The 25,807-nt window shown below is 33.9% G+C and overlaps 1 protein-coding gene across 2 annotated transcripts in view; it reads left to right on the top strand.

Annotated features, from left to right (window-relative positions):
• The window catches only part of LOC117163531 (lachesin), a 158,745-nt gene that overhangs the window by 63,368 nt on the left and 69,570 nt on the right, over window positions 1-25,807 (top strand). For both annotated transcript variants that reach the window (XM_033345878.2, XM_033345877.2), the window contains exon 2: window positions 13,491-13,588. In XM_033345878.2, coding sequence (XP_033201769.1) covers window positions 13,491-13,588 — 98 coding nt within the window. The remainder of the gene's footprint in view (window positions 1-13,490; window positions 13,589-25,807) is intronic.

Raw genomic sequence — 25,807 nt, 5'->3', positions numbered from 1 at the left:
AATATATTGATTGTATCTATATTCATCGGTGACACATTGGATGTTTTACACTTTTCACTGCATCATCTATTATTCATTAGTATCATTTATGTTCTTTTAGCTATATGGACAATTTCAAACCAGATTTCATTTCCAATTTATGGTTGCATGACACGCTTTCATGACAAATCTCTAAAGTACAATGAAGAATTGTAATTTTACGTAACAAAATGTACAATAAAAGGAATGATTTTTGAATTTAAAAAGTCTTCGTATTCAAATTATTGAAAAATAAAATAGATAATGAGCGTGAACATCGAGTTAGATTAGTAATAGTTGCTGCCTATACTACACAGTATAACTGGAAACTAAATTAATTTGCCGAATTTGTGAACACAAATTAAGCACTACTAAAACAAACTTTCTAACTGCTAACGTTTAGGTTTTGGAAGCAGATAATTATTCGAGTACATATTTGGTTATGTTAAAATGACTCCATTTAGAATAGATAAAAAGCTTTTCATTTGAATTAATTGCTGCCTAAACATTTCTGTATAGTTAGTTCTGTATAGTATAATATTAAATAATATTAATTTTATGAACTTTATATATTTTTAATTTCAAAGTTTTAAATTTTTATCAAAAATACCTAAAAATGGGACCAGGATTTTAATCTTACCTGTATGTAGTATTTCTTGAAGGGAACACAAAATATTTACTCAACATGACTCCTAAAATCCATTCTATCGACACGAAGCCTGAGAATTTAGTTTCACATTTTCAAGAGATATTTGACAAGCTAGCTATCCCATTCAATATAAAACTGACATCTGCGGATCGTAGAGTGACATACATTTTCAAGTATTTCTTTCATGCCCCGTATTGTGCGACTATCTGCCTATTTCTGTCGTTGATAAATAGAATAAAGTCTTTAAGTATTCCGCAGAAAGAAATCCAAACCGATTCTTTTGTTTGCATCCAATGCATTGCGAAGAGACTCACTTGTTACATCAAATTCTCGTAAATACAAAAGTAGACTTTACGTCACGAGCATTTCATGACCTATATTGATGAAGCATGCTTTATTCCTCTCAGTGAGAATTATAAGTAGCTAAGTTCTTAAACTCCGTATATTTTACGAATATAATGTTTTCAAAACTCGTACTCAATTAATTCCATGTATGTATAATATTACAAAAATTCTAAATATTTCTAAATTAGGAAAATCCAAAAATAAAATTTTCATAGAACGTGAAATTTTTACAATAACTGCTGAGTTGTTAAAATTTTTCCAACATGACTGAGATCTCGAAACATAGAATATCATTATAAATGGGATTACATATTTTAAGAATCATATTTAATTTATTTCTTTCTCAAATTTGGGAACATTGCAGTTTATATAACTACATCCCTGTATTTACTAGTAAAAAGAAGATATATTTCGAAGGGGTTTACCTATTAACCATAGAAAACTAGTTAACTCACCACTTAGATTGCTAATCTTTTGTATATAATTTTTTTTATTTAAGAATCCCCTACTTTTTTCTATTATTTTAATATATATATATTGTACGTTACGTACGTGTTATTTTATTTCTAAAGATAGATTTCTTTTAAGAATAAATTATACCATATTTACGTTGGCAAGGATTAAAATCAACCTAATTAACATTGGTTCATTTTTTAAGATTTTTAATCCCGTGATTATAAAAGTTCCTAGTTAAAGGGCGATCTGATATACAAAGTTTCTCAGACATTCAGTTTCTGACCCGATTGCAACGAGAAGCATCTTCGAAACTAACATTTGATCTTTGCGTTCGCGATTACGATTTCCTAGAGATAGCATAGGGATAAAGCCGCAATTGTCACGGGACAAAGAGCGTGCAAGTAAGCGGGATCAAAAGAAAGGTCTCGTTAATTCCGATGCTAATGCGTGCCACTCAGATTAGATTCTACCCGTGGACACCAAATCCGGCATCCTTTTTACGGGAGAACGACGAACTGACAGATAATATCAGCAGGCTTATAGTCACCGTTCGTCGAGTTTCTATCACGCAACGATAATTCGTGCGCCGTGACAACACGCGAAATCGATGACACGTCTCTTCGAATGTTTCGCAAACCTTCAGTAGAAAAATGCTAGCCACTGCTGCTCGTTCGATCGAATCTTCTTGTCATTGTGTTCCGTTCCTTCCTCTTCAGCATGGAGTGAGAAGGTTAATCAATATATTTGAAAGGTGGATTTAGAAGTGGATTTTGAGGGATTTTACAGCAATTTCAATTGAGTTCTTTTGTGTTTAAATAGTAAATAAATATTAGTATAGCTTATAGTTTACGGATACCCTTGTTCTAATTCTGTATAAGTTAAAAAGAAGCATTCATACTTCAGTGCCTTAGAATATTCCTTATACTTGGATATATTATGGTGGATTTAACAAAGAGATTTCAATGAAATTTCCTTTTAATTGTTTCAATTTTACGAAGTACCAATCACAACATATGTTTTGTCTTAAACATTATTTAATTCGCAATCTCCTAAACATCTCAACTCATTTCTCATTTTCTTTTTCCTAACTCTCTTTCCATGAACTTGATGAACATACACTTTCACACTCTACTAAATATCCACCACATCTTCCTTCAACCTATGTGCAAGACCATCACAAAAGAGCCAGTCTCATTTCCCGGAACAGGTCATCGTGCTCGCCAAACGTCATTGCACCACGGAAGAGCGAATGTCGCGGAAGAAGAAACTGATTGCGTATTCTCCCGAAATAGGATATTATCCGCCGCGTGTTTCATCCAACCTTAAAAGTAGCAAACTTTCCTACAAAACCAGTGGTGTTCATGCAAGTTTTCTATTGTTCAATCCTCCTTCCCCTGGTTGGTTTTCCGAAATTCGACCAGCCGGATTAAGGCACGAACGCTTGCACTGTCCATGGGCATAATTCCAGAAACGATTCGAGAACTCGTCGTTTTACGGTTCATCGAGGCGCGTATTGATCCCTCGATCTTAGATAGAATCGTTACGTTTATTTCCAAAGGAGAGCCGGATGCCTCCATCGATGGTAATACGCGGACGTGCCAGGATTCGAAAATCGTTTCATCGTCTACTTTCCTACGATATTCTACGCTTTTTTCCCTTTCTTTTTAGCCACTCTGCCCGCTCCGTTTTACCTTCTCTCATACTCGCTTGAATTTACATAGAGTCTGGGTCAAGCTGCAGATTACAAATCTAGATATCATCCACGAGATCTTTCTGGCTTACGCGCGCCAGGCAAATGTATTCGATTATCCCGACCATTGTTCGAACAATGTCTGCCTCATATTGATTCTTTGTTTCTATTAGTGCGTATTTCACTTTGTGAACGAACCTTTTTAGGGATTTTTTAAAGAAATTATCTCTTTGAAAATTTGTGTCAAATATTCGATTGGTGCATATAAAATTTTGCTCTTTCGTTCGAAGAAGGTTTCTTTCTGAACCAAACAATTTTGTTCGGACGAAACTTCTTGTATTGATAAAAGTATATCGTACCAGTAAGAATATTAAATCCAAGATAAATGAAACCTACAATAGCCGTAAGGATATTACGAAATTCAAGCTAAATGAATCCTACAATATCAGTAAGGATATTAAGAAATCTAAGATAAACGAGACACATAATATAGTCTTATTTATTAGTCTATATTAGAAAGCTTATTAGCAAATCCGTAAGAAGATTTAGTATATATAAATAGTCTTTGTCTTAATTAGGCTAATTTGCTTAAACAAGATACGCATATACTATAGTAAAAGATGTAATATGTCAGAGGATAATAGCTTTAACCGATGAAAAGCAGCCAACCTCCTAATGTATGTGGCAGGATGTAATAATACATCAAAGGTGTTCTACTTTAGCTGACAAAAACTAAATAGAAACCGCGTCAGTTATAATGTACAAGAAATAGGAGCACGTGCATATATGTATTCTGTATAAAAAGTAAATTTATACTTTGAAGATTTTCAGGGAAATTACGTTTGCAAATTTTAAAAGACAACGCGGATGTCCTTTGTTAAAATAGAAGTACCTGTTTAAAATTGTCATCATTGACTGCCTTTACTGAAAAAATATGCATCTACCAATATGTGAAAACAAAACAATAATTTATATTAATTATTTATTAACTTCATTAATATGGTTGACAATCGACAATAAGGTAAAATATAATTAATGATATGATCGAACTTTCTGAACTCAATACATTCATAACTAATACAAAGAAAATAAAGTGGAGAAACAAAATACCTTATGTTTCCGTGACAATAAAATAGAATAACAGCGTGGAGTGGATATTCAAGAAACCTAATTGAAAAGGAATTGCAGCAGCGGCCTATTGAACAAGGTAGGGAACGAATTTCGTGTTCGTATCCCGGTGAAACAATTAGCGTTGTTTCGAGTACGAGGTTGGTTATCGATTCGTTTCATCTTTGCGTGCTGATTTTTGTTTCCCCGCTTTCCCGGTTATACGGCCATCAGATTAGAAAGGACTCTTTAAGAAGCACGAAGGAAACGAGCGTCTAATTTTTCACGTAACCTTTGCCAAGAACTTTACAGACATTAATAGATATTCATTTTAGAGATTGAAAGTCAGCTTGTTAACCAAACTGTAATTACCCAATCGATGAATTCGATTCTTCTATTAAAATTAAAACGCATCTCGTGCTACTGTTATAGAAAGTTGAAGGAAGCTTCCGAACGATTGACGAATTTTATAAAAACGATCGTTTACATTTGCTGAGGCAATTTCGTACGCGTCAGCGAATCTACCCCTTCGTGTTCCCATGTTTAAACATGCATGTTTGCAAAAACATGAGCGAGAATTTCGCCGTTCAAATGTTTGCGCTGGACTGTTTTCCCGTGCCACTATGCCAGTCAGAAACCGTGACCACCGTGTGTCACGCATCTGCAAGTAATAAAACTTGCTACTTGAATGTTTCTACTTTGGTCGAATAGAAACAGGGAGATATTCAATATTTCTGCTTCGCGATCGAATAGAAACAGGAAAACATTCATACACTTGGTGCACTTTAACCTCGAATTGGTGTAGTGATCATTTTATTATCAGGTAGAAATGTTCTAAAATATATAAAAGATAATCTTGTGAGTTATATATACATCGGATAGTCGTTAAGTCATACATTAATTAAAATCAGAATACCTTGTGACATGTATTTTCTAAATTAACACAAAAGTAAAACTTCCTAGAGTTGAGCTTAACATTATGTAAGTTGAAAGTTATATATGTATATTTACTGCTTATCTAAAAAAGGAATTACGTTACAGAAGTTATTCTAGTTCCTTTAAACCTGTCAAGCAGATTATTTCGTAATAAAAAATTCCTACTATTGTGAAGTTAAAAATAAAGACGAATGAATTTTGGATAAAATCAATTTCGATGTTGATTCTTTCGTAATATAAATGAATAGTTCAAGGGGAAATGATTTTACAGACAAAAACTAAATTTTCTAAAAACTTTTAATTTAAACTTTGTAAAATACGGATGATGTATGAATCTAAATTTAATATTCTTCTTTTTTAATGTGGTTGATAATTGATGATAGGACACAATTTAATTTAATTTAGTACATGATATTATTCTGTCAAATTCAAACTTCGAAGGAACGATATTTCATATGCAGCGACTTAATAATGCGGTATTCTTCCATTTTTCCTCGGTAGGTGTTACGTGAACATGAGGAAAACGATCATTTTACACACAATTTAAAGCTGAAACAGCGATATATTAGGAAACTATACAGGGATGGAGCTCGTTTCGTGAGCACTGATATGGAGTATAGACTATTGATACAATACTGTTCTATTTAGAACCACATATTGAGAATCGAGACTGTCGATGTTAAAACAGTTGTGACGTGTATTCAGTATTACTCGAAATAGTAAAATAAATTATGGTATATCATCTAATAATGATATAATATTTGCATATAATTTGGCTCGATTTAGCCATGCGGTATTCCATAGCAAATGTTGCGATGTTAGCTTAAGTTTGCAACGTTTGTACCTCTGGGAAATATTAATATCGATCGTAGAAGGAAAGTACACGATCCCGTGGAGTTTAGTTAAAGATAATGAATATATTATTTTCTGTAAGTTACAGGAAATATTTCGTCTACTTTTTTGAAACTATTGACACAACTTTTAAATTTATTACTTCAAATTTGAAAGATTTCGAAATTATTTCCACACTTTATGGTACGCATTCTACAAAATTTCTTGATATCTGCTTCAAAAATATATCTTGACAGAGATCTATCTTAAGGAAAAACGAAATAATATCACGATATCTATCATAATTAAATACACAAAATGTGAAATATTAATAATGATTCAGGCTGGATAGAGAAATTAGTCTTGGTTTTATTTTACAATATTCGTTCCTTCGGAGCATATTAATATCAATTACGTTCGCAGCCTCAGCGAGTCGGAAGCAATTTGAAAAGGAAAATTAACCGGGCGGGCTCTCGTCACAAATAGCTGCTCAGTTAAATTGCACGTCAGTGGTTGCTGTCCTTACAGATTTCGATCTCATCACGAAACTTGTTACAATTAAACACATTTTTCGAAAAATCTTAGTCGCCCATCTCGTCTAAGAAAAAACGTTACAATGATCTATTCATCATACTTCTCATTATTCTCTTCTGCGTCGATTTTAGATCGTTTTCGACTGATTTTCCTGGGGTCGAATCTTGCAGACTTGGAAAAATTACGTGGCTGGATTAGATTTTCGCGATATGTGATAAAACGATGAAATTATGCGCTGAGTTTCGCTTTGACCCTTTCTAGGAAGCGACCTCATTAATCTCCTCGTTCCCGTGGTTTTACAATTACTATCTTTGGTGAGAATATTTCGACTAAACGTAATAATATAAAAGTAATTAAAAATATTAATGTTCATGAGATGCAAAGCACGGTGGAAAGTTAGATGATAGAAAGTCGGAAGATGAAAAGAGAAAGAAGATACAAAATATATTAGAGCTTCGACTTACATGTGGATAATTTATGCAATACACATACTCTATAGAAATATTATCCGCCGAGAGCTTATTTTCAGCGCCGTGAAATTGTCTAATTTCAGTTTTGGTGATTTTTTAAATTTTGGCTACTTATGACTATTAATTGGGAATTCCGGAATTGCAATATAAATCTAAAAAAATAATCAATATTTTCCTTTAGTATAGAGATGAAATGAAATGAAATTACTTGGGAAAAGTATTTAAAATTATAAAATAAAATGTCGTGGCTCTCATTAAAAGTTTATAAAATTATAGATAAATTTTATTGAATTTGTAAAGAATTCCTACGCATTTCTCCAAATGTTAAAATATTTGTTCAATTGATTGGTTATCATGTACATAATAAACAGATATATTGGGAACTTAGAATAAAAACGACTCTCGCAAATTTTTCGGTTTTATGGGTAACAACACGTATTGTAGTGGCCAGAAACATGTCTAGTAATACAACATGGTACAAGCGATACCATAAAAAGCGGTGTATATCCTGACTTATCGTTGAATGAATATTCAATGGTTCTACCAAAACAACCTTTGTTGAAGCTGTTTCTCACCAGAATAGCTATTGTCAAATGAATAGAGCGATCTTTGTGGTGCTTCCAATAAAACTGTTATTTTATCAAGTCATTAAATTCACATATTGATTTAATCTGGTACAAGCAATAAAAAAAAGAATATTTATATTTATATATTTACATATACTATTGTTTGTGTCTGTTTCGAACGTTTTACGACAGAAGGAACTTTAATCTTCATTATTTAATAGCATACAGTTCTTCTTCTACATAATCCAATATAATTCAATATCTCCTATATATTATAATTGCAGCAGTAGCATAGTATGACAAACTTTTTATTAAAAAATACCAAAATCTATTAAACAAAAATTAAAGATGCTAGAATATGCTTTTAGTTTTTCTAGAGAAACATATATAATTAAAAATATTTTGATTCAGATTACAGATAAATATTTGTCATCGTTATATAATTCGAGAATGTAAAAGTTAAAGTACCATCCATCAATTCTATATGTATAATGGAAATTTTATTTGTTGTGTTGCGTGTATGAGAAAGAAAATTTTGATTGATTAAGGTTTTGCATTTTAATTTAAAAATGTTGAACCAATGAATTAATGCAAATAGACTGAAACCAGTAAAATATCAAAGTACGATAATACAATGCTAATTAAATAATATTTTTAGAATATACATGCAGTAGTGTGTCACATAACTTTGGAGTTGCGTGGCTTTACAAGGGTTTAAAATCGCGAGGTTTCTCTAAGCAGTGGAGAATGTAGGTCAAAAACTAATTTAAACGTTCCTTTTTCGTTGCAATAGCGGCACCCAATTTTCCGCAATTAAATGCCGTGAGTCCTTTGCATTAAATACGTTCACCTTGCTTTCATTTGGACCCTTCATTCAACGTACGTATCCGAAGAATATTTCTCAATATAATACCAATGGGCTGCGGCAGATTCGAATCCGGTAAATCATAGTTCCTTTTTCGTCGGATATGTCATCAAGCTTGCATGAATTTAATGCGACCACTCCCATTCTTGAATTTGAGCTTTATGAAAAAACGTAAACTGCCATGTTGTTTTCGCATGTTCCCTGCTTTTGTTTTTGTCTCTGCTGTGTTTACTTACTAACAGAAGTTAGTTTTCAAAACTGTACATTAAACAGGAGTAAGATATTACACGCTTGCATGTCAATTGATTTAATTACCTACACATAAGTAGTTCAAGTGGAAACATTTGACTGTACTGTACAAGCCTAAATGACGACACGAGACTGCACTTATTGCGTAACGATTATGCATGTGATACGTTGTCTCTTAAAGGAGCACATATTCTAACGAGCGCATAAATGTACCTATTACTGAACAACAGAAAATAAAAGATACGGTCATTGATTAAAGATTTCTACTAAACTTCAGAACAATTCAACTATCGCTGAGACATAGTTTTAATTGCGGAAAATTAGAAGGTCATTGAAATAAGCAAAATATCAATTTGCAACGATAAAATCGTAATTGCGGTGAGGTTATTCATGTACGTTAATAAGAGATGGATAACCAAATTGATTAAATAAAAAATGATATGTCAAATATTTTTGTATTTTATCAATACTTTATTAATTGAATTTATTTATTAATTGAATTTCCTTTTTCCCACGCTTAATCGAGGGTCAAATGAAAGCAATTTAATCGAAAGTTTCATATTAAAGAAATGAAATTTATATACACATTGTGATTCAATTAGATAGCGAACCGACCAAAATTACTTTCAACAATATCTAGACGCTCAGATATTTTAACTTTGTTTAAACACATGTTAGGTTATATTAAAACATGCTGCAATTTGGCATATTATTTATAATTATATAGAGGGCGAGTCAGTAATAACTACCATCTGAAATAGCTCGTTATTTATTATAAAAATATTTTAATGAAATGTTTTTCAAGTGAAATTTATTGTATTTAAGGAGCCTAGTCAGATAAATGGACTTTGACTTCTTAATATCTTATTAGACGGATGTTCCAACTTTAATTTGTCAAATCTATTGTACAAAATACAAGAAAAGACGTGAAGCGGTATTCTCGTGTTTACGTCGTCTTTGTCTTTTAATTCGAATTCTAACTCGATAAATAAAGAACATTCTTATTCAACTTTCACACTTGTTACTGTAATTTTCTGACATGCTTCAGTAATGAGCATAGTGGTGCGAACAAAGCTCAAGGTGTTGTATTTACCGGTGATTTAATTAGACTGCGAGAGTTTTGCACTCAATAATGAACTTAACTTTCCGCAGTCCCTCTTAAGCATCAGAAGTTTATAATGTTTCATTAAATTCGAAGACGTAGCACAGTGATCCACAAACTAAAACTATTTATTATGTAGAATAATTTATTATATTAGTTTATAAACTTTTTAGTTAATTCCTAGACTCCTTTGGGACCATATTCCAATGAATTCAAGAAATTCAAATGGCAATATAGCTTTAAAATCGGTAGACGCTTCAAAATTTCAGCATTTTTGCAATATCTCCTAAATTAATCCTCTTGTCTTTTTTCAGTCATTTTTCGTTCCAATAGTATTCTTCTATCGTTAGGAAAATTGTCAAGTTTGAGGACAATACGCAAGTATCGTCATTGATATGCATGATTTCATGTTTCAATTGTACGCTAAGATATTCTTAAAATGTAAAAACTTCTTTCCTCACCCAGTAGGGACAAAACCAAAATTGTAACATATAAAATTCAAAGATTACGGATAAATATTCCTATCCTTGCCTAAATATTTATAGTAAATTTTTATTTATTATAAAAAATTTATTAAGTTCAATGTAGACTAAAATAATTAATTTTTCTTTTTAACATACCAGAATTTATTAGTACAAGAATCCGTAATTATTTCAGTTAGCTGTGAAATGATGAATTTCGATCCTCGACTGTACTTTGAAGCATTGTACATCGATTCGAGAACCTTTGAGGATGTAAACGAATTAAACCGTCACTAGCTGGTGAGAAGTCGAGAAATTAATGCGTATTGGCTCGCGTCTCTCTGAGATCGTGTCTTACCTATTTCCTGCGAGGATCAATACTTCCTTAGAACATGATTAACGTTTAATTATCGTTTATCGGTTCAATGGCGATGCCGTTGCTTGTTAGAGCCCAAGCAAGTAATATCGAACGAATTTAGACGCTATATATGTCGCTGTGTATATATATGCGGTGCTTTGAGAAAATCTCTCCGCAATAATAGCTGTTTGTTAATAAGCTATTATTGAGATCGTACTGCCATTCGCCAATGTCTTTTTGTATTGATTTGAGCCTATTATATCTGTGTATAATAAGGCTATTTTGTCTGTAAAACAAAGTCTCAACAAATTTTAGTGGAAAATTAATTTATCCCATGCCAAAAAGATCAATTGTGAAATTTTTTGAAAAAAATATATTTTAAATAGAAGTTATTTTCTAGTTTAACTAAAATTCCCAAAGCAATTTACTCAATTTACTATTTTGTCGTACGAGTCCTTTTTTCAAAGAGTTATTCAATTTAGTGTAAACCGAATTTTTAAAAAAATATTAATATAATCTTTAAATTGAAATAATAGATTACGTATACACAGTTATATATAATAGTAATTATGCATTAAGACTGTGCAATAGCTGTGCGAAAATTTGCACGAATAAAGTTCACTAGAAAACTATGAGATAACGAAAATATGAAATGTTACGTTATATTGGATTTCATATGGCACTATTAGTCACATATATTTGAACTTCCCCAGGTTTACGATATGATCATACGTCATCGTATTTTTACCATAGTGAAGCTCGCTTTATTTGAGCATTGAAATAAAATTACTTTTTTGTTAAAAATGTCTGTTATCTATATCTATTTTATTTCTTTTTTTTTTTTGTTAATCGTATTTTTTAGTCTCTTATATTTATGGAACACAGTAGATTCTTTGCACATTTTTCATTTCATTTATTGGTCATAAAAAATAAAATATAATCGTGTGTGGGAAATGTTCAAAAAAAGATTTGGTGAATTATGCGAAAAAAATGTATTGATATGGGAAAAAGTCGATGGCACAGAAGATTTTCTATACCTCGCAAAATTTTCATATTTTTGTTGGACATTTGCATTTCCAGAACCTTAACCTTTCACCCCAACACCGATGACGATCGACGTGCCATAAATTCACAATATGGCCAATGTAGCCAATGGCCTTGCCAGAACTGCAATTTTTGGGTCCAGTTTCCAACAACCTTCCGCATAATAAAACCTTGGGTCGCTTACGATATGAATCAAATATATTTCGATGGCTGATACATCTGTTAGGTATATGCTTGTGCGGTATATTTAATGCATATATTCCTAAAAAATATATACTCTCGTTCTTTATTTTTTGTAGGCTATGAAATAACTTTATATATGTCCTCTAGCAATTTAATTCAGTTAACATCTATTATTATTATTATTATTATTATTTATTTATTTATTTAAAATTAGCATTTAATACTTACTGTTTCAAAATAAGAATCGTAACAAATTTACCTTCCTACAATTTTAAGAATATTTTACCGTTGGATACATTTCATTGAAAATCAATTAATAATGAAAACTAATTCAAAGCCTATCTATATTAAAAGAAAAAATGTATAATAACGAACACCTCAAAATAATTCATATACATATGTAATTGCTAATTAGGAATAATTCTATAAGGAAAGACAATAAGTTTTAACAATAACAATTGTGAATTGTAATAAATCTATTTTAATGCTTATGCATTTAAGATATGTTATGATATGTAAATAAAATACGTGAAATACGGAAATATAATAAATGGAAAAATACACATCCATGTATAGAATACATGAAATATACGAAAAGTATGTTGAAAATGTGTTGTGATAAGCGAATATTTATTATTTAGAGAATTTTATTATAGCTTAAGTTGTAATAAAGCGTAAACATTGTTTTCATGCTTTTTAACCATAGTTCATCACAGATCTTTATCAGTTCAAGTTAGTTTATTATTTTTATATTTATAGCCCAACGTCACTTTATGTACGACTGAGGCGTATTAAAATTTATTCCAGTCCCGTTATTTAACTGCTATAGGCTCCTGAATATTCAATTTGTCTTTTAAAATTTCATCGGTTCGTACTGCAGCTTTCAAACTGAAGCTTCTCTCCGAAACATTTCGGTTCAATTTTTGTTCCGCTATTTACAGTTTGATTTTATTTTATTTAATGTTAAAATATCGATGAGCTAATAATTCAAAAAATTTTAGCGAAAGAGGTTGACATTTCAAGATAATGTAATTTTCATTAAACATGCCAAATAAAATTTGTAATCTTTCTTACAATATTTATCAAGTGAAACATGCTTCTTTTGTTCCGTTTCTTTAATTATTCATCAAGACATGAACGATAAAATAATACAACAAATAAAACAGCAATACACAATACACAAAACAACCCACACGGTTCTCAACTCTCTATAAAATCACACATTAACATGACCATCTTCTCATAAAATCTTATCCTGGAATTTTATCAAAATACGAAAATAAATCCCTTCGTTCCCGATTTCTTCCTTCTGCCCCTTTATTTTCATGAGACATACGATAACCGCTCCTTAGATAGTCATGATGATCGAACGAAGGTTGTGCTGAAATCAGGAGAATAAGGATTTTGTCGAGAAATATAAAGAGGCTGGCTTAGTCCCCAGTTGACCCGCTTACGTTAACTCGGCCCATTCACCGGCCCGAGTTTCTTGAGTACTTCGCAAACTTTAGCGCGTTCCTAGGTGGGTTATAAGTATAAGTAGCAGTAAGTAAGTAAGTGTGTATACCACGGTTATGTAAAGCGTTCGCCGTGGCGGGATACTTAAGACGAGGACCTTTCGTGTTGCAGATTTACCCAGGTTCGGCACACCGTTGAACAACCTGACGGTCTCTGTGGGTCGCGAAGCTGTTTTCACCTGCATTGTGGAAAATCTTGGCCCGTACAAGGTGAGACGACACACGTTCTCGAGAATTTTTATTTTTCACGCGCCGTTGCAATGGTTTTGCAATTATCTCGCGTATTACACGTGTCGACTCCGACTCTGGGCAGTGTTTTTTGAAAGGAACAAATATTTTTCGAAACATTTCCTGGGCACTGAGTGAGATGTTTCGAGTGGTGCAGTGGTACGTGTAGCGTGTAATGTACACGTACATTAGCTAGAGAAAAGTAGATGGACTTTCCTGATCGTTGTTTTTCTTCCTAATCTCTTGTTATTAAAGAAGTTTAACATTCTAGAATTATGTATTATTATAATATAGAATTAGAATATATTAGGTTGTCTCAAAAGTTCCTTTCGTTTTATAAGGAAATAATAGATGCACAACATTTTTTGTTTTATATTATGTTGTTCTCGTATGTTCTATTATTACAAGATAGATCATTCAATTCAATAAAATAATATAAAACAAAAAATGTTGTGCATCTATTATTTCCTCATTAAACGAAAGGAATTTTTGAGATAACCTAATATAAAAGAAGAATAATATAGAATTATTCTTAGAATTATTAGTCTAAATTTCTAATTAAGATTCTAGTTAGAACCCTGGCTTTATTAAAGTAGCAATAACAAATAGTATGGTTAAATAATGATTATCAAATTTTCTCAATAAGTAGAGATACCAGACCTTAATATCAGAAAAAATAAAAATTAATTTGTAGACTTTTCTTCCATGTATAGGGATACATATATCTTACCGTTATATTGGAATAGTTGTTAACCATTAATTTCTTATAAAAATTATTCGACATAAGAATGCTATTAAACTGTCATAAACACCCATAGAACTTTATGACTACTAAGCCTCGTTCAGATTAAGTGACTCGACTAACGAGAATGTGCGAGAGAACTTGAATGAATGTCTCACGTCAAGTAAATAACAAGTTGCCATTGATAAAATGGTTTCAGATCGCTCGAATTCGGTTTCACTCGACTAATTTAAACGAGGCTCGACTTATTGAGATTTCGATTTCGTTTATAAAAAAATACGAGAGACTAAAAACAAATACCTAGAGGAAAAGAAGAGAACCGAGTGTGCAATACTTTTATCTGGCGCATCGTAACCTTGAACGCCACTGGTAAGTTTCATCAACGATCGAAAGAAAGTTTATAAGACTTGTAGAAAAGGGAGGAAAAGCAAAGAAGGAACGTAGAAGGTATGAGAGAATCGAAACGTAGAGGTAGAGAGAATTTAACAAACGGTACAAATAAATTCGGAGCCAGAGAGATCCGGTAAGAATCCGTATCCAATGCGTATCTCGGCAACTCCATTTAAGTAGAAATAAAATCCCGCGGGGTGTGAGTTCAGCAGTTTGTTAAGTGGTTCGTCCCTCTTGCTCCTCTTCCTCACCATTCTCTACCGACACTTTTATCTGTCTCTGTTTCCTTTTATCCTTCCTTCGTTTCTCTCCCTCTCTCTCTCTTTCTTTCTGCCTCGTTCCTCCGAGGGACGACCGAGGCATTTTCCCCTTCGCGAGGCGTTCCATTCGATTCGCCTAACCCTCTTAGCCGACTGTACCTCGCGCCAACCGCAAGGATACGAGTTATAGTTTTCCCGATAGAGGCATTCTCGTGACCGGGACTGTGTTTCGCCAATAAAAATGCGTAGGAATTGTTTTATGGCCGTACACGTGCGGCCAAACACACGCTGGTATGGAATCGATGCATTATCTTTACGCTACTGGTCAATGAGGTCTCGCCGGAAATGGAAACGTCGAGGTAACATCGTTGATGTGTTCGGAATAAAAAAAGAAGAAGGAAATAACACAAATACAAAGAACTAATAAGCATGTTAACGATGTTAGACATTTTTTTATTTCATGATATAAAGTGAATAAATTAGTTCTTGGAATTAGAGAGAAGAATATAGTAACATAATATCTATACACATATGGATATTGAATTCTACGTATTCATTTCATACGCTTAAGAATATTTATTCATGAAATTATGCTTGAATTGAAGTAAAACGCATACATATGTATATGGTCCTAATATTAAACATCATATAATATAATATGCTACAACAGGATTGTAAACGAACTTTTAAATCATAGAATAATTTGGATTTTTTTTAATATAAAGGAATAATAATTTCATCTTTTTTTTATTACAACGTTTATCCTGTAAGCGTGCTAAAAGTGTCCGATAAACTACGAGCAAGAATTATAAAAGACGTACAGAAGCTATTTTTGAAAGAAATTACTTATTCATTAACATCTATAATTTCTGGATAAAATCCGAAACACGAATATCCTATGTAAAAGTAGTAGGTATTAATAAACGAAGTTTCCAAAAATTTGTTAATTAATGAACAATTCACCGAAGATTTATGGAAAGAATCTCCCGATCAGAAACATATTTCACTTTTTTAACTCCCTACTAGGCTAACGTAAGTGCATTACACAGATATCTATTTAACTAAAACGGAATTTTACCATGAAAATGAACCGCTGATTGAGAAAGTTATATTTTCGATGCATTCGAGATAAGACGCTTACAAGTCTACTGCAAATAATATATTAGGTTTGGTACGTCGGCTTTTGATTACTTTAGAAATTGCCGTAGACGAGGCGATGACATAAATTCGTCGCATCCAGAGGAAATACCGATGACACGAGCGCGTCGAACAGCCGATAAAGTAATCGTAAACTTGGCTTCTCGCTCGCGAGTACGCCAATTATCATCTAAAAGCGGAAGATTAACTTCTACCGGTGGCGCAGCTGGGTAACGATGTAAATTCGCCCGTCGAACGCGTTAGTTCCGTGCGATTCGTTACCAGCGAGTAAATACACTCGCATTAAGAGTTCCTTTCGCGACGATTTTAAACTTTGCTAATTACTTCATCAGCCAGCTAATTGAACCGTATCGACATACCACAAATATACAATTGTATTGCTAAATTTCAAAGGAAATCAAGGTACAAGGGAACATTGAATACGCTCTAGAATACGTGTATACATATATCCTAGGTATGTACAGGTGTATAACAGGTTAATATTGCCGGAAGCATGGAGTCGATTATTGAAAGCGCGCCCCTTTTTACTGATCAAGCGGCATTCGTTTCTATTTTTCCTCATTCTTTCTTTCATTCATCCTTTTTCTTTTCTAGTTATAATGCTTGTTAGCGATGAAGCGTTCTTAAAGGTCAATTAGTTTATTAACTTTGGAACAATTTAAAGCAAGTATCCATTTGGACTGTGTATGATCAACGAGTATAAATGAAGATGAGCTGTATCGATGAAACTCTATTTCTATTTGACTCATTTAATGTCTAATGTAGTTTAAACTACATTTTACAAAGTATGTAAGTAAAGTGTCTACAATACAAGAGAGTCTTTTCATTCAAGAGTCTTAAAAAGAATATCTGATAACCTGTTGAACATACTGGCACTCAAAACGGCATGTTATACACGGCTCGTTTTATTTTACTTTTTCGAAATGATCGAATCTCAACAATTTTCAATTGATCAAATCTCGAACTGATCAAAAATAATTATAGATAAGACACTTGAAAGCTAAAACTTGTCTTCTGTTACATTTCAATATTTTAAATTGAATATAAAGTTTTTCCAAGAGAGGAGAACAGAGATGTTCATGGGGCGATTATGTATATTCTTTCACTTGGATCAAACAAATTAACATTAATTGAAAGTTTCGATTTTGCTACGAGGGAAACGTAAGCGGTTAATATTAACATGCTCTTTCCGCTAGCCGGTTGGAATTTGTGAAAATTAAACAACGTTGGTAGATGAAAGCGAATATACAGTTTGCACATTTCCCGAAGTCGGCGGGAAATTTTAAAATTTCATTAAAGAGTCGAAATTACTTCCTGTGGAAGCGGCAGTGAGGAAGGGGGCGACCCTAACCTCCGCCGACCCGCGTATTTTTACGCTGTTAAACCTAATTGAAGTTGGAACCCTTGAAATTTGTCGGAGTTCGCCAGATTAGCATCGAGAGAATTTCTTTTTCGTCTCGTTAAAATAATCGTTCCCACTTGAGTTTCTTGTTTTCCACCGCTCAGCGATTTAGCGAGATTTCATCACCGAACATTTTTTTTTGTCTTTTTTACTGAGAAACTTTCTGATGGTAAGATAATATTGAAATATACAAGATATATGAAACGTGACAAGAGGATATCTTCGGGGATATGGGTAATATCGAAAAATGTCAATAATCAATTATTGACAGTATGTATATGTCGTACATTACTTTCGCTATAATATAATTACTTCTCAATAAAGAAAATCCATTCATTTTTATTATTCATACTTTTATTTATATTTGTTACTCATATTTATGGCTTTATCTATCGTAATTATTTCAACTTAAAAAACGTTAATCGTTTCGTAGTGGAGATTTAGAAGTCTGTATTGGAATATGAAAATCATGAGTGACTATTATTAGCGATTGTTAGCAATGTTTCATTTAGCTTACGAGTAGATTTAAAGTCAGAGTTAAATTGTGTATTTATTTCGTTAGCAAGTTCCGGTTCACTTAACCCGGAATAGATTCCACTCTAATAGGATCGTCATTTAATTTCCGTTGTTTAATCCAATGAAGATTACGTTCTACTTTACAGCGAAATGACAAATTTGGAGGAATTTAAAACACGATAAATGGAAAAAATTGAAGAATTATTTCCTAATAAGATAAAGTTTATTTAATTGGAGGTATTAATAAAAATCGAGTAGAAGGATTATTATATTTTATATGTAATAAATACTTTATTATAGTTCATATTTAACTAGTAATGTGATACCATAATTTTTATATTCAAATATTTCAAATTCGAAATTTCTACGTTTTCTACTAATTTCTATGTGACTTCCTTCTATGTTGTTGCATCTCGTTTTTATCTTAGTATATCGTAAATTATACAGAGCCTTGTGTCGAGTCGTTCGACATTTTTGTTCGAAATGTTTTATTTATGTCATCGAGAAAGAAAAGAACTCTTTCCCGTTTCAACACGGACAAGTCTTTCGATTCCCTTCTTTTGTTTGCTGCATTTCGACGCGTAATAGTGAGATCGAGCTTCGTTTCTTGCCACAACTCGTTTCAACAAAGCATCGTTTGCATTTTCATAGTATTGTACGTTTTTAAAGCAGAAATCGCGAACGCTTTTTCCTTTGAACATTAAATGACACAGGAGAAATTGATTGAATAAAAAAAGCAACATTTACGCAAAATGCAAATTAATTGAGACAGATATAGAGATATTACAACAGTACATAAGAATAATTCATTATTATCGATCGTTCGTTAAATACTTGATTCTTCAATTTCACATATTTTTAAATGTTGTTCTTTTAATGGAAATATCGAGAACAAAAGTAGACCACATTTTTCCGAATGTGAGTTTATAGCACTGGTTTAAATTAAATTAAATATTTTGTACTTATATTCATTTTAATAAATTCAGTATATTCCATTTTTATATTTTATTTTAAAACTGAGTCTGTTATGAGTCTACTTTTTAATGCATCATATCATTTTCTGAAAAATAAATTATATCATATTAAGTATAAGTACAGAACAGAATTATTGAAGTTTTTGCGTAATATCCGTAGGAATTTCATTTATTGAAGAGTAAAGGTAAACCATTTCAAACTCTTTTACAGCAATTCCCTTGATTCTATATCATTTCTACTTCTTATCTCTATTAAAATAAATCTCAATACTCACTTCCATCAGTTTCAAAGAAAACACAATTCCAATTCGCAATTACGCAAGTTCCATAGAAACTTTATCCGCTGAAAACTAAAGCTAATCAAACCGTTCTCAACTCTTATACACCAGTTCCCTCAACTTTATATCATTTTCTCATATCTTTTATTATGACAAACCGTAAAATTCAATTTAATGAGTTTCAAAGAAAAACAATCGCAATACGTAATATCCATAAAAACTTCATCTACTGAAAAATAAAGCTAATCAAACCCTTCAATATGCTCAAATCTATTTTAAAACTCTAAAAGAAAGAACACGAGGTAGCTGTGTCCATCCGAACACCAGAAAATCACATTGCAATCGCGTTTTTCTACTGGAATTATGTAGCGAACCCGGGCATCGACGTGCAGGATCGCGCGTCGTACGACAGTTTCCCGACGATCACTGACATTCATACTCGTCCACAAAACGTTCGTACCTTCTGTCGTGACTGCCCCATCAGATTACCAGTTTGATCTCGCAAGAGCCAGCCAAGTTTGCCAAATGGTTGCATACCGTTCCGCCATTTCGCTTCCAGCTTAAACGAATATACCGGAGCCGTAATGCGGTTTTCACGATCGTAACTTTATCGACCGGCGGATCGAGTGCCAAGTATCGCGTGTACTCGTATATACTTTGCTGTATGGTTGCATTGTTCGAGAAAGTCGCTCGTAAAAGTCGTGGAACCGCGAAAAGCTTAAGGCGAGGTTTCATCGCGGCGAATAACGTCAGGGGCCACTTCTATGATTCTCAGCCGCGACGTTCCAGCTAATACGTAATATTACGGTGGAACATGGCGTGCAAGCAAGAGTGCCAGCTACATATTCAATGAGCTTTACGATAGAAACGAACGAGTGAACGAACGTGAGAGTTGAGTCGTGAATGTTAATAGAAGTTCGAGTAAATTATAATTGGAGAAATAAACGATTACAGGACGGGATTTGATTATGCGTTAGTGTGTTGGTGGAATGCCAAGATTTTAATGGACGTTATTTAATGCAAGGTAATGGCGGGAAGAGAGATATTGGTGGAAGAAGGATAGTTGGATTCGTGTGCTGACTATAAGGAAACGGTTTGAATTTAGAGGTTGATAGGATCTTAGAATTTGTTTGTTAAGTTTCGAAATGGGGTAGACTTTTTGTCTTTCGTACTTGCTATGTCACGACGATTTTGCTGACGATTGTAAGGAGACCGTTAATGGCAAGGGAGATAATCGAGGATAAGGTCGTAGATTTAGATTGTTGAATTTTGAAATGAGGTGGAATTCCTTCGATTCATTAAACGGGACGAAAATCATTTATTCCGCAGTCGATTATTTACATTGATTTTGCATATAATTTCATATATAAAAATATAAACACGAGATACGGGGAGGGAATTCTTTGAATGGAAATCATAAAGGGATGAACTAAACGGAATTGGGGTTCAAGAAAAGGAAGATAAGTCTAAATGGTATTTTATCACTGAGTGCCGGGTCAGATTCTGGTCATTTTTCTCTAATACTGCAGTTTTTCTCCCTCTTAAATTTGGTGCTTACCCTAGATTCCTGAAACTTGTTCCAACGCCCGTATTATTTCCTTCTACCATTTATTTCGATCTCTCTTATATTTTACGCGTGAGTTTTGAGAAATGATCTTCCTCGAGTTAATATCTTTTATCATATTACAATGTGGTAAATTGTAAAATTGTGAAACATAATTTCATAACTTACAATTAGATTATATTAGCTTACACAAGTCGCTTATCAATTCACTGATATTGTAAATTAATAAATAATTGCGCGAATAATTTGCTTAGAAAATACAATTATTGCACATCTAACTGCGAGAAAATTTTCTATACTCCCGAATTTATGCTAAAAAAGGTGATCCAAAGGAACGACGGGTGCGCATAGTTTCAAGGTCTCAGAGGGATTCTTCGAATGCTTGGGCCGTCGTAACCATCGGCATTACGAATAATTAATACGGCGGTTTGTTTGCATGGGCAATCACAGGGCAGCTCGTGCACACAAGTTCTCTGAGGCTCTTATCGAGCCGCCTCTCTTGCTCCTCTACTTCGGCTATTGACTTCGAGACGCGGGATTCGCCCCGCATTCTCCGAGGTTAACCTCCTTACTTCGAATAACCCCGCATTAGAGCCGACAGCAGACACGCGTCGGAAATCGTGCGTCTAGCTGCCTCGAGATCTTCAGGTAATTACGGATTCTTAATAGGCCCGACCATTTAGTAGAAAGCATGCTCTAATAGATGATCCTCGAGGCTCGAGGACCCAGCCAAATTATACAGAACGGTGTAAAAAAGGAATAATATGAAAGGATTATTAGATCTGAGAAATGGGACGTCTAGTTTCCTTATGGAGTTGTTTTAGAAAGAAGTCTATGATTAGACTGCGAATTTTCATGTGTTCGTGTGGGAAATTTAATGGTGCCCAGAATGCATGTAAAAGTAGAATACTTGTTATAATTAGGGATGGAGCACTCGAAACCTGGAAATCCTGAAACCCTTCGAAACTCAGAATGAATATATAATATAGTACGATTTGGTAGAAAAATTGCAGAAACTAAGAAATTAAAGAAGGAATAATTGATCGATGATTATAATGGTATAAAAAGTATTTTACAATTTGTGAAATTGACTTCGATTTCAGAATATCCAGAAACGAAAGGGAATTAATAATAAAATATTAATAACATAATATAATGTCCTTTTCACGGTTCAATTTTCTCCAATCTTTTCTAATAAAAGATTAATATTTACTTGAATTTATTCCTTTCATTATTTCGGAAGAAATTATGTGATTAATCGAAGGAAAACAAATAAACTGCACAACAAAACGACGAGAACCAAATATGCACGCCATCAAGATTTCTATTTAAGCCTTGTGAGCCACGCAATGGGTTAAGATCTTGAGATGCAACACAAACGATTAAATTCGTAAATCTCCTCTAATACCTCTACATTTCGCCATCTCGACCGAGATGGAATGTTTCTTCACAGACGAATACCTTGGTACAAAGAGAGAATCCGTCAGACAAAGTATCGAGAAACCATTGTATCATCTTGACCGTAGCAAACATGCAACCGATCGAGCGAATACGTAAAGGACGTCTCAACGATTGAAGGAGAAACGGACAAGAATAGAATCCTGAATTGCGTGTTTCCTCTGTCTCGTTGAGTTTGCCCGCTTCACACAGTCAGACCGCTGATATTAATACCATGATAACGCTAACTGTTTCGAACTGGATAGAATTTGCTGGTGGTGGGGAATAGTATCTTGAGATACAGGCTTTTGAGCCTTTAGGTCGATGGCAAGGGCCACTGGCGGATGAAACAATTATTAGATCGAGTCAAAGGAGGATGGTGGAGGCTCTTAAGGAAAACGGAGTGCGTGGCATCCTCGAATACAATTGCAATACCACGTCTGAATTTGCATATAGTTATCTCTATCCTATGACTTCTCTTTCGTCTTTGTGGCTGGAATTCAAAATTGCATTGCGTTTATTAAATTTACGCCCGGCTATACCGCGATTAGGAAATCGACGAACGAATGCCCTCCGGACCGAGTTACCCTAACGATGAGGGTAATAACATCCGAGCAATTAGATCGTGAAAACGTTTCGCCCGCTTTTAAGTGGCGGACGTCGTGTAGTGGTTGTTAAAAAACGTAGACGATACTTTTCGACGTCGGATCCATAAACTAGATGGAACGAAAATTGAAAAATCAAACAGGACGTATCTAAACTATCCTCCATAACTTACACCTACAAACATGAAAAATTGCTTAAAAACGAATATCAAAGCCATTCATTTAATTTAACAATCCATTAAACTGCATCATAAATCAACTGATACAATAATCGTCAATCTAAAGCTTTCAAAATGCACGAATTTTTCCTGCGGAACGTCAAAACCATTCGCACTTATAAATCTTCAGTGATCTTTCACGAGAATGGAGACGTGTAGATATATGATGTCAGGTTAGTAATTTGATCGGTCTTGCCTCGACGAAATACTCGCAGCACGGAGGTCGGAAAGTCGCATTCCAAAACGGGGATTTATCATCGATACTCGGGGGCGGTGACCGAAGACGGTAAATGTTCGAACGTCAGTTGCATCGGATGCAGCCCCGCTTCCACTTATCGACGCAAAATATTTGCCAGAAATCGCTCTACTCTGTCCTTCCTTCTTCTCGATACCGGATATACGATAGAATTTCCGCTTGAATCTTCGCGAGCTCTTGGCGAGCTCTCTCACGTGTATTACGAGTGGAGCAGCAGCCGTTGCGTTTGCAACAGTGACAAACGGAAAGGGTACCTTGTAATCTAGCTGGCGAGAACCGTGAGAATCGAAAGGTGAAGATGAAGCTGCAAGTAGTCAAGGAAAGTGGAGTGGCAACGTTTTCACGACGCATACATCCTATCTATATGTGTTACGTACACTCACAAGAAGGGAAAACGACATCCGAAACGCGGACAATGTAAAAGCTTTTGCCAAGGATGTGATGTCTATGGATGGTCTATATTGATGGTTCTTAATGTTTCGTGAAATGATTGCTAGGCGATACTTAACGTAGATTGTTTTCCTTTTTCCTTTCATTGCTGCCTACGATCTAACGTTTTACGAATATTTTTTTTTTCATTTAAATCTGAAATTCTTACTTCATCCAAGTAACTTCCTCGTTTATATTTCTTCCTGTTGAGTTTAAAGTACACAAGCCGTCTCATTCGTGAATTTAAAGTACACAAGTTTTCTCATTCTTCCGCTGTTATATTAAAGGCTAATACAATATACAGCAAGTTTGATTTTTACGTGCAAACTTTGAAGTTAACTGAGTCAAACTCTATCTTGCCTTACCTATAGTAGCATCAGTACAATAAGATTGATAATACGATATGATCGTAGATTATTACATAATTTAAAATATTTTAAGCAGTTCTTGCATCGATTTATGCTCTTTTTTATGAGCATATTATTCTTATTTCAATCCAACAACTAACTCAGACCAGTATCTTCCGTTTCGTATGTCCTAACAACTTCATATATCCATGCACCCTCCCTTTCTCCATTTTATAATTGCTTCGTTGCTTCTAACTAACTCTATTGTTATCCAAACAATAATGCATCAAATAAAATTCGGCATTATTAACAGCAGACAAATACTCTGAGAACGATGAACATATAATACAATTTTAAATAACACAAAACCAATTAATTAGTCTCGTTGCTCAAGAATTTTCTATATTCGAAGAAACAATCATACTTAAACGAAAATAGAAACGAATCTTCGCTCAAATCCCATTTAACCTCTCTTCCGAATGAACAAATTGCAAACCTCCGGTAACACAGAACAAAATGTAATCCTTAACACAACTGAGAAATCACGTTCGTCATAATCCAGTGTACGTGTCGCGTTCTCAACAGGTAGCGTGAATCTTGTACCGGAAGTACACGTACAGGACTAATGGGAACGCCGCAATGGCTTTCTTTCATCTTTGCCTTTTCGTTTTTCTACGTCTCTCGCTCTCTTCTAATCCGAGTATCCGAGCACTCGAACGCGTTTCGATCCGGTATTACGACGATATCGCGACTCGTGCTTGCGGCAATTGTCGGGAATTAATTGGACTTTATCACGTCAAACGAATCAGCTCGGTTAAATTACTTCACGGTTGTTTAGTTTCAGTTCGCGTGAATAGCCAGAGAGGTTGAACCATCGACGCGCCCGAGAGGTTGATTTGTGCAACGCGTTCAACACGTTTTCCCTCAATTTTCCGTGTTCCCGGCCACGAGAGGGCCATCCTACCAACCATAAAACACCGCTCTTTTCATACTATCGTCCCGTACTATGACAGCGAAAATATTGCCTTGATTTTCCACTCTTCGTTGTCTGTCTTGCGTTCAACTTGCCATGGATTTGAAACCCATGCGCCCCAATTCGCGAGTACGATGATGAACGAGGTCGAGGTGCTCGTCGAAAAAAGTTAAAATATGGTATACAGTTAAATCAGAAATTCTAGAATGTCCCAGTATGCGAATTTTCTATCCTCGATGGTCAGTTGTTCCTTTCGTAATATTTTTATTGTTTTTCATTATCTACTTGGAAACTGCATGGACTCGATGGAATAGAATATTCGTGGGACATGGATTGTGACAAATGGTGCTTTTTGCTAAGTTGTTTTATAACTTCGCCAATTTATTGTAGTAGTTTTTTGATCAATTTTGAGGGAGATATATTGAGACATAATATTCAAAATTGTTAAGGAATCGATATTATCGAATGAATCTATTATTATCAAGAATGGACGTAAATATATAAGTTTGAAAAATTGCTTATGTTATTCGTATGATACTCTAATGAAGACAATCTTTAATTTTTTAATTTAATTTTTTTTCGGTAAACTGTCTGTATATTCAAAAGATCACCCAAAGATATGTGTTTCTATTATTAATAACTAATTGAAAAC

Source organism: Bombus vancouverensis, chromosome 9 (genome assembly GCF_051014615.1).
Source record: "Bombus vancouverensis nearcticus chromosome 9, iyBomVanc1_principal, whole genome shotgun sequence".
Classification (NCBI taxonomy): Eukaryota; Metazoa; Arthropoda; class Insecta; order Hymenoptera; family Apidae; genus Bombus; species Bombus vancouverensis.
The sequence above is the reverse complement of the archived record's forward strand: the minus strand, read 5'-3'. Positions and strand labels throughout refer to the sequence as shown.